Raw genomic sequence first — 18501 nt, 5'->3', positions numbered from 1 at the left:
GTTAATTAGCTCTCATAAAATAATATCATAATGCATGACACTTGTAAAATATAATGTCTGAATAAAGTTTCAGTATTGGCAATTTCGAATTCCTTTCTTTTGTATATGTTGGTTGCATCACGGGGGTAGAAGCACTGTCACACTAGTGAGCTAATAAGTCATGATAATTGCACAAATATTTATGATGCTTGAGGAAATACTTGATTTAATTCGCAGGGTATAACATTTACAAATGAAATCAAGTAATACATGAGAATGCGCACTGATGATTTGATTATCTCATAAAGTGTCACCGCTTTGTCAGAATAACATTCAACATTATGATAAGGTGACACATTTAGACGAATGATTTTACAATCTTGTCGTAGAGGTCGTCCTTTTAAGTGGCTCCTTGAAAATATATTAATGCGCAGTTTTCATTTTATTTTCGTTTTCCCAAAGCTAGACATACCAGAAACGAATGAAATTTACTGTAGTAAAACATGTTTCTAAAACATTTGTTGAAATCATCCGCAAAGTGATTCTATGTGTTTTGGCACAGTTTACAGTGGAACTATTTTATCACTGCTTAATCCGGACGACTGACTGAGTGGTTCGGTTGAGGTGCTGCAGTAAACGCGGGTAGTTCTCATGTTGACATTTTACCTAGCCTGCCAGCACCTGGCGAACTAAACGTGACTGTGCAAAGTTGGTGGACTTTCAATTTTAAAATAAAGGTAAGTTTTTTGACATATATTACACAGTGGTTTTAAAATCCTAAACCCTGAGTCTTTCCGAAGCTGATCGTGTTTCGAAACACGATGAAGTTCAGTACACGTATTGAATTTTAAAGCAACAGTCGTGTGTGTATGTGTGTGTGTACGTGTGTGTGTTGAAACGTCTGTTCGTACAGTGTTCCTTCGGGGACATACATTACGTCGACTGCACCAAGCTATATGCGGCGCTGACAGAATTATATTCCGTCAAAATTTTGACATGGTATTTCCTTGCCACCTTGAACGTCTATTTTTAACTCCACTTGGATGTTACTTGGATCAAAATATGCCAAACACTTAAAGTAATCACCGGTGTTTATATCGCGTGCCCTTTGCCATAATTTCGCAAACCGTGAACTGCGCCGGTACAGTTGTTTCCGGTCAGCTTTTGTAGTACTCGATTTCGTCGAGTCTTTTTCCTGTCGAAATGCCACACATACTTCGATGATATTTTTTTAAAAACCCAGACGAAAACTCAGTTGTTAAATGTCATACATCGATCTATATCAGTATCGCAGCTGCATGGTACGGACTAACAAAAGACGGGTAAATATCTATTGTTGAAACCTATTGTTATGTTTATTGCGTCTGTCACACCACCACTGGTGTCATGTCATCTATTATCCCGGAAGTAATAACAGTGTTGTTTACCCCAGTAACAGTACCAATCTCTTATAATATCCAAATACTGGCAGATAATCAGAAGCCTGTGTATTTCAGTAGTACATATATTCAATATTGTGTATCATAAACTTTATACCACAGATTAATTTTCGGGGAACCCCAATAGTCCTTCTTGTTATTGTCTTACACTGTGTTTGTCTGGCAGAGTCTGGTAATTAGTTTCACCATAGGCCTTTGAGGTACAATGAAGCCAAAGGGAGAATGATACTATTGTAGATAATGCCCTGTAGTGCAAGGCAGTGTGTAACAATCTCACTTAGACAAGGAGTGCTTTGTAATCAAAGTCTACCAAATTAACCAGTTCTTTTACACACATCAGTTGTGATAGTAAAGACTAGATTTCAATCCCATGTTGTCACTTTAGTATATAGTATACTCCTGGGATCCAGTGAAGTCATAAGGATTGCATAGAATCATTCTTTTGTTCAGGACCAACTTTTTCTATACTTCTATCAGACAACTGTTTTCACACGTTAATTGTGATTTTCAACCAAACTTGGCCTAGTCCAGTGCTATGCATCTTTCAGTTATTGTTATTGGTTCATACTTGTGTTGGTATCAGGCATTACATAATATTGTTCTATTTGCTGAAACATATAATTATAATCATTAGTAACCAGGAGAGCTATAGTGTTGTATTTAGTCAAACTAAATTAACAATTTGATGATATATCATAATTTTGGGGTCCACCCTGATATTGCTCCCAGGACAGTAAGGAAACATAAATGTACTAACCATGTCATAATATGTAATTGTATGTATGTATGTATGTATGTATGTATGTATGTATGTATGTATGTATGTATGTATGTATGTATGTATGTATGTATGTATGTATGTATGTATGTATGTATGTATGTATGTATGTATGTATGTATGTATGTATGTATGTATGTATGTATGTATGTATGTATGTATGTATGTATGTATGTATGTATGTATGTATGTATGTATGTATGTATGTATGTATGTATGTATGTATGTATGTATGTATGTATGTATGTATGTATGTATGTATGTATGTATGTATGTATGTATGTATGTATAGGTATTGACTCTGCAAGTAGTTATAAAACACTATAAAGCACTGCAGTAGAGAAATGTACAGATCTGAACTCTACCCATTTAAATTAGTCATGCTTTAGGACAATGTAGGTATTATAACCTGGATTTCATTAATTAACATGTTCCACATCCATGGGGAAGGGCCGACCACTTCAGATTTAGCTGATTAGATTTTAAAATTTTGAGCACATAAAAGGTTGAAATCGCTGGTAAAACTTATAAATTATTTGCCAATCTGGCAATCTGTAAAGTCTATGACACGACCAAAATCAACTTAGTAGTACAGTGCACTAAGTGCTAACCCTGCATGATCTAACCTGGATCTACATGTATTTAATGTGGTCCCCTAGGGATGTGGTCTATACTTACATCCAGTAAGCCTTAATGGTAATGACAAATAAAGATTACCATTGACCGTATAATAGGTGAGATTTTCACTTATATATTTAGATTTAGAGGCATAAAAAAGGTGAGTTTACTGTAAGAAAATATTCCCCATCTATTTCACACTCATACTTATTTAAATAATATTATATATTAATCATAATCATAATATTTATTGATTTGCCTTTGAATAGAGAAGATACAATGTATAAAACATATTATTTATAAATTATAGTAGTCTCGGCACCATCTTACAAGTTGTGTGCTTGCATTTCAAGTATGTCTAAAAGGCAGGACCATCTTATAAGTTGTGTGCAAACTATCAAAATGTAACTAAGATTGGGGAAATCATTGTTTATGTGCCACATGTACATGTATAAAATGTGAATACAGTCCTTGTAAGAGGAAATGGTCAACTATAATGAGTATGATGCAAACTACATTTGTACATGTAACATGACGTAGGTACATTGTACATGTGTATGTTTGTTTGTTTGTATATTTGTTTGTACAGTATCTTCCTGGAGATAGGAAATGAAAGAGGAATGTACCTCCTGTCAAACAGTAAACACTTGTAACCATGCCAACAGAGGTATCTGTGCATTAGAAATATAAGCTATAATACTAATGCATATGGATTTGCTGACATCTCATCTTCAAGTGTGTAGTTCCTGTGTTGTTTATCTGGAAATACTAGTACAGTAAATCCCACAAACCTCTTGTAACTAGACAAGCATCATGCTAGCATACATGTAAGGCTAGCTCAGTGCTAACATCTCATAATTACTAATTAGTATGTGTTAACACCTAGAAGGTTAATGCCTATACAGGCTCTATGTTAACACCAGACTAGCTTAGTACTAACACTGTATTGGCAAGAACACCAGCATTAACTGGAAGGGATAATGTCTACACCAGTTCTGTGGGGAATACCAATCCAGGAAATAAAGACATTTTCATAAACTAGATTCTGGAGAGTCATTTCATAATTTTACATCATCTGCAATTACTTGCGATTTCAGAAAAAACATCAAGTTGATCTTGTGCCTTTATAGGGTGTCTTTGCTGTGGGCTATTGCATCATGGGAGTCAGCAGAAATAGTGTACTCGTATTCAAGTTGCACACTGAATATTGATGAGAGCTGTTTTACACTTTATGGGTATAGGCACTCAAGACTCATAAATAGGGCAGTGCTAACACACCCCTGGACTAATACCTCACTCATAAGTGTTGCTAAAAAGTAAAGGGGTTAATGTGTTAACACCAGGCTAGTACAGTGCTAACACTGCACTAGTACTAACACCCCGGGCTAACACCTCACCTGTATACACATGTATGTTGCTGAAACTTGAAAGCATGTAACACTAGGCTAGTACACTGTGCAGTGCTAACACTGGACTAGCACTAACACCTCACCTGTATACACATGTATGTTGCTGAAACTTGAAAGCATGTAACACTAGGCTAGTACACTGTGCAGTGCTAACACTGGACTAGCACTAACACCTCACCTGTATACACATGTATGTTGCTGAAACTTGAAAGCATGTAACACTAGGCTAGTACACTGTGCAGTGCTAACACTGGACTAGCACTAACACCCCTGGTCTAACACCTCACCTTTATATGTTGCTGAAAGCATGTAACACCAGGGTAGTACAGTGCTAACACTGGACTAGCACTAACACCCCGGGCGAACACCTCACCTTTATATGTTGCTGAAAGCATGTAACACCAGGCTAGTAGCTTGCTAACACTGGACTAGCACCAACACCCCGGGCGAACACCTCACCTGTATATGTTGCTGAAAGCATGTAACACCAGGCTAGTAGATGGCTAACACTGGACTAGCACTAACATCCCCCGGGCTAACACCTCCCCTCTATATGTTGCTGAAACTTGAAAGCATGTAACACTAGGCTAGTACACTGTACAGTGCTAACACTGGACTAGCACTAACACCCCCAGGCTAACACCTCACCTGTATATGTTGCTGAAAGCATGTAACACCAGGCTAGTAGATTGCTAACACTGGACTAACACTCCTACTCACTATTAGTACATGTAAGTTGTACATGTAGTTCATGTATTTATAACAACTTATGTTTACATGAAATAACACATGGCACAGTATATATTTTGTACCTGTTGTGTAATGTCATGGCGTGAAAACTGAAATTTGTTTTTATGGACCATCAATATTTATATAATATATTACAGGTATGTTTACAAAACTGGTTAGATTCTGCCATTATAGAGGTTCTCAAAGAAAGCACTCTAGTGTAATAGACTTTACACACTGAGTCCCTGCATAGAGTGTGTTTACAGTTTTGTGTGACCCTTTTCAATACCTGATATGAATTGGAAGGTGATAAATTGGCTAATAGCCAAGATGTATGGTCCAATACATTATGTTATGTGAATGAACGTCTGACCCCTGACCCCAACACACGTCACCATTAACCTCTATGATTACACGTTTCCTCTTTCAGACCGTTATACCTGTATTTACAGTTGATGCTCCGCCAAACTCCGGAGATTCCGCACTGTCGCAATGTCTGTACCCGCTACAGAACAGCGAATAAGTCAACACACATCGGATAAAGTGACAAAGGCTAAAGTAACATTAGAAAATTTCTATACCAATCTTATATTTCAAAATGAAGAAAGACAAAACAGGTAGGTAGAGTAAAAATTAATGATCAATGTACTGTGATAGAATTTATTCCCAGGTACCAAGAACAAATGCCTCACTAAGATAACAATGTTATCTCTTTACTATATTCAAACTAACCCCCTCATGCTATTCCACATTACCTCATAAATTGATACTTTCCAGGTCTCTAAATCCTTTTCTGTGATAAACCAGATGTTCTTCACCTGTAATTTACAAACACTAACTCACAAGTTGATATTGCCATAGTGAAGCCATCTCTGTGTGATAAACCTTGATGAATGGCTTGTACTGTACAATGTACATGTACCACTGCCTACCACTGCCTACCAGTTAGTAGTATCAATTACATGTAAATCTACACCTAAAATATCCTATACACAAAATAGCTAATCAGCAATATTCAGATAAAACCAGTAATTTGAAGTCATCAATATTGGACATGTATAGAATATTATTTTAAAAAGGTGAAAGTATTGAAAAGGATAGAAAATAGAGCTTGGACCTAAACAGTCTAATGACTATAATGGATGTTCATTGTGCATACAAATTACTTGTATTCCATCATATTATATCTCAGTACATGTACATTATGTCAATGATTAAATTATAGTGTTTGGCTTGGGTTCAGTGACTCGTTTCATACCATACATCACTACATGTACATTGTACTTACAATCTGTACAGGTATTCTACTATGCACACACACACACACACACACACACACACACACACACACACACACCCACACCCACCCACCCACCCACCCACCCATAGACACACATGTACACACATACACATTCATACATACATACACATACATACATACATACCTATCTACCTACATACATACATACATACATACATATATACATACATACTTACATACACTCACATACATTATGTACACACACACAGAGCTTGACATACACATGTGAACAAACGTACACACATATACATACAGTTACAAAGCTTGACACACACACACACACACACTATGATAAAAATGTATCATATTTCATTTGGAAGTGAATTTATTATAAGTACAATGTAAATTTCATTTCACGGTATCGTTTACATACTAATTAATATACATTTATCATCCAATAGACATTGTACATTATAAATATTAATATATATATTCTATGAAATTCATGCAATCCCAGTTTGTCAATAACAAAGAAACCGTACACTTTAGGTCGCCAATGTACCTGGTACATGTTGGTACGTGTGAGTCATATCATAGTAGTTTGCAACATACAGTATACATCAGTGTATACCCAGACCAGAAAATAATGGTACATCCATACATTGTAATGTTCAGAACAAGAACACATACATGTACATACATGTGTAGTGATTATTTTATAGTGTTTTTATGGCATGATAGGATAAAACTAATTTATACATTGTACTCGTTAATATAAAGACATTAGGTAGAGCTTGCAAACCTCTACAGGAAATAAGAAACATTAAATAGAGTTTTAAAAAAGATAACAATTATAACAAACAAAATCAAGACTTGAGTTATAGCAGTTACATGTAGATCTTTATATGGAATATTATTTGTCATTTATAGATAGTATGGTATCATGTATGATACATCATCAATAACAAAATAAATCATCACATAACCTATGTATGTTCATCATGGAAACACTATGATTCATACACACAAGTTCTTGTCTTCCACTTTTGATTGGGAAACAGACATGTTTTGAACAAGTCATTTGTCCTTCTTCAGTATCTAACTGGATCTGACCATAGACCCTCCACCAGGAGGGTCTATGATCTGACAGAATGATCCAAATTTGCTGGAGGTGTTGAGTAATTAACCAGAGGTGTGAAAAGGTTAGCTGTAAATTCAGGTGTGAAAGTACTTGTCAGTTATGTACATCAACTGTCCACCTTCTGTAATGATGTCACTGTAGATTGGTGGAATGTCATATTTTCCTACATCGGCATTAAGTGATGGATTGTTGACTTTGATGTACATGGCATCCAATAGTCTTCTTTTATCCATGTTTTGTTCCCTGTCGATGACCTTGACTGATTTTGAAGTTAGTTCTGGAGGTTGATGGTAATAATAGAAAGGGCGCTATAGAAATAAATAAATGTTATATGTAAATGATACATGACCACTTTCTGTAATATCATCTTGTGCTTAAAACAAACATGAGTGAGTTACTGCATGTACTTGTATACATTGTCAATTCAAGACCATTTTAGCATACATAATGTACATTTTATAAGTTACGCTTGATAAAACACCAAAGTCTATCAAAATTTCAAAGATTGCAACCAAATTTTTAAGTAGAAGATGATGTGTTATTCAATAAATGACATTTTAATCTTAAGACTGTTACTACAAGTCACACCATTCAGTATATCACGGAAAACATAAATAATCTACTTCTGTGATGACAGAACAAATACTGTTTACTACAGCTGTGATGACAGAATCAATGACATATTTAGTGAACCTTATGAATTATGTGGCATGAGTTTCTGAGGGCACACAATCGTGACTTTTCTAATTCTATACAAAATGGGTACATTGTACGTGATAGATTTCCAACACTTTTGGTAGTGTCAGGCTTTAGCTCATAGAAGACAGTGTTATCCATAAACCCTCCACGAGGTCTATGTATTAACATAATGAATCTTGTCAATGTATATACCACAACTGAATGTTCATGGACTATCGCTTCATACTATCAAAGGAAAATTTATACTCCTGGAGTTCAGATATTTTCTAGGAAGCAAATCCCAGTCCATTGTAGTACATCTCTGGTGATGCTAACAAGATGTCAGTGGAAATGTGTGCTTTGCTTTAAGGAAAATTTGTTTTAACTCGATCTATTCAAAATACACAATGTAGTCTTTTGATACAATATACATGTACATGTTGTATGCATTATATGCATGATATGTATTTTTTATGTTAGTTCATGATACAGTGTACAGTGTACATACATACGTACGTACGTACGTACGTACATACATACATACATACATACATACATACATACATACATACATACATACATACATACATGTAGAGTTCACTTGGCAAAATCTGACCACATGTACCAAACATACATGTCGTAGTTATATCAATAAATGTTTGTTCAATGTATTGTGTGTTCTGTTGGTAGAAGAGTTTTATTAAAATTTTGCATGAAATGTCATGAGCCCAAGTGAAACCAATTCACAGATGTTATCATTCTGTATCCTGCTGTTCAGATCTGTTCAGATCTAGTAACATGAAGTGAACATTTCTAAGAAATAGAAAACCGTACACATAATAGACCCATTGATTTAGATTTAGTTCACAATCGGACAAGGACAGTACTAACCTAAATGCTGGATTATAGCCAGGAGGATGAAATTTGTAGCATTGTGCAAATGTTGAATAGCATTGTGAGGTCAAAGGTCATGACATGCACACAAAGGTCATTGGACTGTTTAGCTTCATCAGTACATCAAAGTTTTACTTCATTTATCTCATGATTGGTCATTTTTGAATTGTAGCTACACACTAATACAGAGACAAATAATTCAAATAAATGCCATAATGACAATATTGTACATATTCAAAACAGATATATTGTCTGCACCAAGAGACGCATTCATTAACACACACCATGCACCAAGACTGATATACATGTATTATGAGTATGAATTTTCATGGACTCTGGGTTCATAGTTTAATACATCAAAATTTCTACTCAAAGTAAGACTAAAACAAATAACCATTGTAGTACACCCCTGATGATATTGACGAGACATTGACAAGACGTCGGTGAAATAATGATATTGACGAGATGTTGGTGAAATGATGATATTGAGGAGACGTTGGTGAAATGATGATATTGAGGAGACGTTGGTGAAATGGTGATATTGACGAGACGTTGGTGAAATGATGATATTGAGGAGACGTTGGTGAAATGGTGATATTGAGGAGACGTTGGTGAAATGATGATATTGACGAGACGTTGGTGAAATAATGATATTGACGAGACATCAATGAAATGATGATATTGACGAGATGTTGGTGAAATAATGATATTGACGATACGTTGGTGAAATAATGATATTGAAGAGATGTCGTTGAAATGTTGATATTGACGAGATGTTGATGAAATGATGATATTGACGAGACATCAATGAAATGATGATATTGACGAGACATCAATGAAATGATGATATTGACGAGACATCAATGAAATGATGATACTGAGATGTCGGCAAAAATTTGTGATTTGCTTCCAAAGAATATTTTGACTCTGTTAGTAGAAATTTACACTTGTAAAGAGATATATTCTCATTCATTTTATAAAGGCACTGTAGTCTGGATTTTTTGAAATTATACAAGTTGTAGGGAATTGGTCAATATATTGTACAAATTCAACAGTATCATAGTTACATGTATAATTAAGTCTGGGTATGTTTCATTTCATTCTAAGTCTGGGTATGTTCTATTTCATGCTAAGTCTGGGTATGTTCTATTTCATTCTAAGTCTGGGTATGTTTTATTTCATTCTAAGTCTGGGTTTGTTTCATTTCATTCTAAGTCTGGGTATGTTTCATTTCATTCCTGACATTTTATAATGGCCATAAACCATAGAAAATACCCAGTATGTGGTCAAACATAGCTCTCTGTGGACATGTACCAGCCACTACATTTATACATTGAAATGGAAACCTGTCAAATCTTACAAAAAAATACTGTGTTACCGTACTATAAATGTCATGTGGAGGATTTTTCTAGTTGCCTTGTTTTTATCTGATAGTTCCTGGAAACATGGATGTACACCATTTTGTCATTTCCAGAATTGCAATGCTGAATTACAAATGTACTTTCACTTCCTAGTATACATATATATATGCATGCATGTTGAATTGTAGTCAAGAATTTCCTCAATAGGATCAAATAAAATTAATTTAATATACATATCATTTTCAGAGAGAAAAGATTAATGGTGTTATACTTCCTTGCTATTGGTGAACAAGTAGATCTTATAATTACTAACATATGTCTCCATCAAGGAAAGGAATATGAGTGACCTAGTTAGTAAGTAAGTGAGTGAGTGAGTACGAGTGAGTAAGTCAAGTCAGAGACAAGCAACATTTTTTTTTGTCTTGTCTAGTTACATTGTTAATATTTTTTCATTATTGTGTAAATCACATTTTGCCTGTGATGAAGAGTAATAAATAAATAAATAATAAAAAACAAAAAAAAAAAAAAACTCCAGGTCAGGTCACTTTTATTTAACAGAGGAATAAAGAAATATTTTGAGGATTAATATAATTTTACCTACATGCAAACATAATTTATGCAAAATAGAAAAATGAAAATGTTTGAATTTTCTGGGCTCATTTTAGTCCTGTATAACATCTGAAGTCATAACATAAAACAAGCAGCAGGTATCAATCCCATAATTTTTGTTTGAATGCATATTTTTAGTTGGCTTGTGTGAGGTATTAGCCTACATGTACATGTACCTGTAGTCTTGAAGGACTAAACACTACTACTACTACTACTACTACCACTACTACTACTACTACTACTACTACTACTACTACTACTACTACTACTACTACTACTACACTATTTCAACTATCCTATCTGACCCTTTGATTAGTTGACTTTTCGGAGAAGCAAAAATTAAAAAAAAAAAAAATGTCAGTTAGGATAGCTGAAATACTAGTGTACATGTAGTAGTGTTAGTCCTTCAAGACTACAGATAGTACAATGTGGGCTACTAAGGTATAATACAGGCATATGGCAATAAATATTTGACTGAGTAGTTGGAAGCACAAGTGTATGATGTATGGAATTACATTGTAGGTGTCATAAAGAACCTATACATTGATACATGTAAACACGGTTAGGTAATAAAAAATGATAAAAATTGTCATATCTAGTCTGGTTACCTTGTTTCATCAACTATGCTGTCTAACTCATCATGTAATGTCAATATAAAATGTACTAGTAATACATTAGTTTATTTTAGAGTTACTCAGTAACTAACTGAGGGTTAGGGTCTTGGGGTCTAACTAGCATACATGTAGTGATGTCATCTCAGAGTCTAACTAGCATACATGTAGTGATGTCATCTCAGGGTCTAACTAGCATACACAGTGTTTTTGCTAAGGTTTGGGAACCCCGGTAACAGAAAGGGGGAAAGAGGTAAAACTGGTAGTGCTTCCCATGCAATGTATCATAGTTTAGGTGGGGAACCCTGGTAAAATGATGTGGGAACCCCGGTAGATTTTACCTACTTACCGCCCTTAAATAAAACACTGATACATGTAGTGATGTCATTTCATAGTCTAACTAGCATACATGTACTGATGTCATCTCATAGTCTAACTAGCATACATGTAGTGATGTCATTTCATAGTCTAACTAGCATACATGTAGTGATGTCATTTCATAGTCTAACTAGCATACATGTACTGATGTCATCTCATAGTCTAACTAGCATACATGTAGTGATGTCATTTCATAGTCTAACTAGCATACATGTAGTGATGTCATCTCAGGGTCTAACTAGCATACATGTAGTGATGTCATCTCATAGTCTAACTAGCATACATATAGTGATGTCATCTCAGGGTCTAATTAGCATACATGTAGTGATGTCATCTCAGGGTCTAACTAGCATACATGTAGTGATGTCATCTCAGGGTCTAACTAGCATACATGTACTGATGTCATCTCATAGTCTAACTAGCATACATGTACATGTACATAGCTTCAATGCTGTCTGTATTCGAACCTCAATGTATTACTCAAGTGATATACAATGTATGTGTGTACAGTGTGTGCATGCAGATGAAAAACAATATACAGTGTTACAAGAATCACAGGACATTGTCACTCAATGAATTATATGATATCAATGTAAGTGTTGACATCGTAAAACGTCGTTGTGAAGGAGATAAACTAAAAGGTTATTGGTAGTTAGGTTAATGGTCAGTGGTAGCAATAAACTGAGATTCTTGTACTATCCAGTCATTCACACACACAATAGATCTTACACCTAAATCACTCAGTAATTTATAGCACCACAGTACAATAGTAAAACCAGAGTATTGTTAACTCTTCTAGAAGGTCTCATTTTATGAGTCAGTTATGCACCATTTTATTTCACAGTCCTGTATGAAATGTACCTCCCCTTTGATGTAGGCACATGTCTTCTGTCATATTTCTTTGTGGTGTAGGCACATGACTTGTGTTGTTGCCTCCCCTGTGATGTAGTCACATGACCTCTGTTGTTTTCTCCCCTGTGATGTAGGCAGTCTTCTGTTGTCATGTTTCTTTGTGGTGTAGGCACATGACTTGTGTTGTTGCCTCCCCTGTGATGTAGGCAGTCTTCTGTTATTATGTTTCTTTGTGGTGTAGGCACATGACTTGTGTTGTTGCCTCCCATGTGGTGTAGGCACATGACTTGTGTTGTTGCCTCCCATGTGGTGTAGGCACATGACTTGTGTTGTTGCCTCCCATGTGGTGTAGGCACATGACTTGTGTTGTTGCCTCCCATGTGGTGTAGGCACATGACTTGTGTTGTTGCCTCCCATGTGGTGTAGGCACATGACTTGTGTTGTTGCCTCCCCTGTGATGTAGTCACATGACCTCTGTTGTTTTCTCCCCTGTGATGTAGGCAGTCTTCTGTTGTCATGTTTCTTTGTGGTGTAGGCACATGACTTGTGTTGTTGCCTCCCCTGTGATGTAGTCACATGACCTCTGTTGTTTTCTCCCCTGTGATGTAGGCAGTCTTCTGTTGTCATGTTTCTTTGTGGTGTGGGCACATGACTTGTGTTGTTGCCTCCCATGTGATGTAGTCACATGACTTGTGTTGTTGCCTCCCCTGTGATGTAGGCAGTCTTCTGTTGTTATGTTTCTTTGTGGTGTAGGCACATGACTTGTGTTGTTGCCTCCCATGTGATGTAGTCACATGACTTGTGTTGTTGCCTCCCCTGTGATGTAGGCACATGTCATTGGTGTGTAGACATGCTGTCTGTTCATCTGACCTCTGAACTTTGTTTAGTCATAGTTAAACCCAGTAATAAAATGTATTTCTCGTTGAATCACAGATTATAAAAAAAAATCATTATTCTGTTGAAGGGAAATGATTGAATCTGATGTATAGCCAGAATCTCAGTGTAAAGGTGTGAAAGAAACCATACCTGGTATATAGCCAGAATCTCAGTGTAAAGGTATGAATGAAACCATACCTGATGTATAGACACAATCTCAGTGTAAAGGTATGAATGAAACCATACCTGGTATATAGCCAGAATCTCAGTGTAAAGGTATGAATGAAACCATACCTGGTATATAGCCAGAATCTCAGTGTAAAGGTATGAATGAAACCATACCTGATGTATAGACACAATCTCAGTGTAAAGGTATGAATGAAACCCCACTGGTATATAGTCACAATCTCAGTGTAAAGTTATGAATGAAACCATACCTGATGTATAGACACAATCTCAGTGTAAAGGTATGAATGAAACCATACAGATTCATTGGGATTTTTCTTTTGTTCAGGACCAACTTTGTAGTCTTACAGACAACTTTTCCCACAACTGAGCCTTAAGTTTAACTCAGTGTCATTCTCATTTTGTGAGGTATTTTGATTTGAATATTTAGATTTTAGATTTATTTTAAACATTTATGATTTTTTCAATGATTATTCCGCCAATGGGAAATGTGGTGTATAATGTAATTATTCATCATGTCTTGGTTGACATCACCCACGTCTAGTAATACATGTAGATAGAATCTACAAAACCATCTGTCAGGTGTGATTCATGTAGAATGACATGTCACATGTATTCATTTCCTGTTCACAGAAGTCATCACATGTACAGATAACAGAGTATTTCCTGATCTCCAAGACATTGTGTCATAATATGTTATGTATACATGTATGTCATTATATCAGTGTCCAATTAATAATAGTGTACTGTGTGGTCCTTTTGCAGACAAGAACAATCTCTGCAATACCTTGAAGTACATGTACATGTACATCGTCATCTTGAACTATATGTACATTTTGTAGAAGGAATACAACTCTTCGGGTTGGTATTGCCGAGACCTTCCTGGTCTGTAAACAGAACACAATCAATGGAACTCGATGTAAACCTAGTCTTGTTAAGCTACATGTATGTTTGTTGTGATTATCTCACCATGGAGAGAGAGAGAGTGATCGTAAAAAATGACGACATGTATTGTAACTAATGTCAGTCCATACACTAAATGTATAGTACAGTGTTATGAAGGACAGATCATAATTGTGGCACCTGGCCAATGAACACTACTTGATATATAGGTAAATAGGACTGCTCTAGGATATGCTTTAATAGCTCAACACATTGAACCGCTAGGAATATACATGTTAATTTGGTATTGCAGAGACCTTCCTGGACTACAGTATTGAAGGCAACCTATGTCAGCCCATAGGACAGATCATCCCACCATCTTAAATTGTGGTGCCTGGCCAATAAACTTTAATATACATGAAGGTCCTGGTGAATTAAATACTCTAGAATGGTTTGATATTGTAAGTCAATACCTTGTTCATGTACTACAAGGAATACACAATATTGGTCTGAATTACTGAGATCAAAGACACTGCACTGAATAGATGGAAATACAGCTTGTAATGTACGTCAGCCCTATACACACTGTACATGTACATGTAATATTTTAGGACAGGTCACCACTCCATCCTAAATTGTGGCACCTGGCCAATAAACCGTGATATACATGAAGGTGAGTTGAACACTGGAAACGTGGGTCAGTGTTCACTAGTACAGTATTGTTGATACCTTCCTGGTCTGTAAACACAATTGATGGAACCCTATGTCAGCCCATACACACTGTACATGCATGTACATGTATGTAATGTCACTGAGGGTCACTACTCCATCCTACATCGTTGCAAAATGGCACCTGGCCAATAAACCTTGATATACAACATAAAGGTGAATTGCACATTGGTTTAATAGCCTCAGCTGTAGTGGTACACTAACCAACAGTACACAACATTGTACAATGAAACTCTCCAACACATAAAGGAGAATTGCACACTCTAGGCTGGTTTAATAGGTCAGCTGACAGTGACACTGACAGTGAGTTGTAGTATACACTAACCAACCTTGAGATTGGTTGTTATTAAACTTTATCTTCATGTAGATATCAGCCATCACAGTGAAATAAAAACTTAATTTGTTTATTCAATGACTCATTCTTTAATTCCTATACAATGTATTTACATGGTAAAGCTGTAGATATATCTATCTATTGGTGATTCTGTCACCATTATAGAACTATTTGAGATATAACAACCAAGTGTCAATTTGTCATGTGTGTACCCAGGTATTCATAATGACTAACCTAGCAATTATGTGTTTGTATATTGTGTAGTATATGGGTGGAGTTGATGTATGCTTTACTGGTCTGATCACCTTGTTGTACTATAAATAGATCAGTCACATGTTTGGCTGACAGAAGGGATCGTTTAGAAACCCACTACCAGTCAACCCCTTTTATTTTAATTTCAAAATTGTATTTGTACATTAAATGTAAGTTCCACCCAAAGAAAATAAATTCACACTTTGTGTGTATGTAGTAATTTATGGACAAAGAAAGGGTAGACAATTATCACCCCACCCCCATATTGTGTCATATCATAACATTTGGGTAAAATGTACTAACACACATATAGTCAGAGTTATACTTAACCTTAAAGGCCCATAATTCAATCCCAGGTTCTTGTATTAGTGGAACCATAATGGTTAGGTTATCAGTTTTCTTTTGTTCTGATCAACTCTGTGAGACAGCTCTTTTCACATCTAAATTTTAATCATATTTAAATCTTCAGATCAGCAAAGGAAAGTAATATTTCTGGTTATTGTTCACTCCATATCCGCGTAATGTCTCAGTTTTGCAAATGTTGTATTTAATAAATATTAATTTCATGGAAATAGAAAAAGAAAAATATTTGTGCCTAATATCTTGTTATCTTTAGTATTATTTAGTATCTCTATTGTTATCTGTACAACAATATGTCTATTGTTATCTGTACAACAATGGGGAAGGAAGTCATCACACATATTCTTTAATCTCTTTATGTGGCTGTAGGGTGTTTATTCCATTATTTACTACCAAGACGACTGACCATTAACTATGAAACAAACTGGAAGCAAAGTACATGTACATACATTGTACTAGAGTTGAAAGGGTGGTCAAAGACCTTTAGTACATTTGTACCTGGTACAGTTATCTATAGTATATAGTATTAGTAAGAAGGAAATCATCGCCAACCTCGTCTGTAATTTGTAAACAAGAAAGAAAGACATTAGACTCACAATCAATATATAGTCCCAGGTGCTAACAACATTTCAACCTAGAATTGCACCATATCATATACACTTTCCCACTCTGCATAAGACACTTCACAGTTATTATCCGTGGCACAGATCCATAGTGGCACAACATCCTTTATACTTCTTGAGTTCCCTTATAGTCCATTGCAGCCATTATAAGTGCATAGGATTAAAGCATTCACATTGCAATCTCTATCCTACCAGGTTCCAGTATAGTGCTGGGGTTATTCAGGTCATAGGTTAAGATCCTCTATATTGCAACCTCTATCCAACTACAATACCAGGTCCCAATTGTACAGATAGGTTGACATGGGGCATAATCAAATCTTACCCAAGGGTTCTATCCATTCATATCATATTCATTTGTAAGACTACTATTATCCATGGGATCATTGTTTTGTTCTGTACCAACTTTTTCTATAGCTCTACCAGACAATTGCATTCATACCAAGATTTTAATCCACAGCTGAAATACACACATACATGTTGGCCATCAATAAGTGGTCAAACAGTTTAAGAGTCTTAATGTTCGTAAAACCGCAGGCCCTGATAATATCACAGGCAAACTTCTTAAAGAATGCTGTACACAATTAGCGCCTATCTTTTCTAGACTCTTTCAATTGTCGATCGATACTCACACCGTCCCTCACTACTGGAAGAAAAGTTGTATCATCCCTATCCCGAAAATTCCAAGGCCAACAAAGAACAATGACTTCAGGCCAGTAGCACTGACTTCCATACCCATGAAATGCCTTGAACGGATTCTGCTGAAATATCTTGTTTCTCAGACATCGTTATACCAGGATCCACTGCAGTTTGCATATCGCCAACACAGGAGTACAGAGGATGCAGTTCTGTCCATTCTACATACAATAACCCAGCATCTGGATGCTAGTAATACTTCGGTTCGGGTACTATTCGTGGACTTTTCGAGTGCGTTCAACACCATCTCCCCCAACTTGCTAATCAGGAAGTTGAGGAATATGGCTGTAAACCAACAATTAATCCGGTGGGTGGCAGACTTTCTGACCAGGCGTATGCAGTTTGTTAAAGTGAACTCAACAAGCTCGGGTAGCCGAATGACGAACACTGGCTCACCACAAGGCTCCGTTATTTCTCCATCCCTATTTACCATATTTACATCCGATTGCAATCCAATAAATACAAACAGCAACGACAAGCTCTATAAATTTGCCGATGACAAAGCCCTGGTAGGACTTATTACAGCGAATCGAGACACAACTGATAGAGAAGAAGTGGATAGACTAGTGACCTGGTGTGACAATAATAACTTGATCCTAAATGTGAATAAAACAAAGGAAATGATTATAGATTTTCGGAGGAATACTTCAGAACCCACAATGCTTGAGATCAAGGGGGGGAACGTAGGAAGGGTTAATAGCTACAGATATCTTGGTATGTCTTTATCGAACACTCTTACCTGGGGTGAACATGCATGTGTACTAACCCGTAAATGCCAACAAAGAATGTATTTTCTACGCAAATTGCGTAGGTTTGGTGTATCTAGCAA

General features: G+C 36.0%; 1 protein-coding gene across 2 annotated transcripts in view; it reads left to right on the top strand.

The window, feature by feature from the left end:
- Nucleotides 1-580: 580 nt before the first annotated feature.
- LOC144447928 (serine/threonine-protein kinase 38-like) overlaps nt 581-18501 on the top strand; it is a 33111-nt gene continuing 15190 nt past the window's right edge. Inside the window, exons 1-2 of one of the 2 annotated variants that reach the window (XM_078138029.1) lie at nt 581-716; nt 5383-5569. In XM_078138029.1, coding sequence (XP_077994155.1) covers nt 5445-5569 — 125 coding nt within the window. In that variant the 5' untranslated portion in view covers nt 581-716; nt 5383-5444. Of the gene's footprint in view, nt 717-1188; nt 1302-5382; nt 5570-18501 lie in introns of those variants that run through there. The other variant, XM_078138030.1, reaches the window with a different exon arrangement.

This window comes from Glandiceps talaboti, chromosome 17 (assembly GCF_964340395.1).
Source record: "Glandiceps talaboti chromosome 17, keGlaTala1.1, whole genome shotgun sequence".
NCBI classification, from domain to species: Eukaryota; Metazoa; Hemichordata; class Enteropneusta; family Spengelidae; genus Glandiceps; species Glandiceps talaboti.
This window is presented reverse-complemented; position numbering and strand designations above follow the sequence as displayed.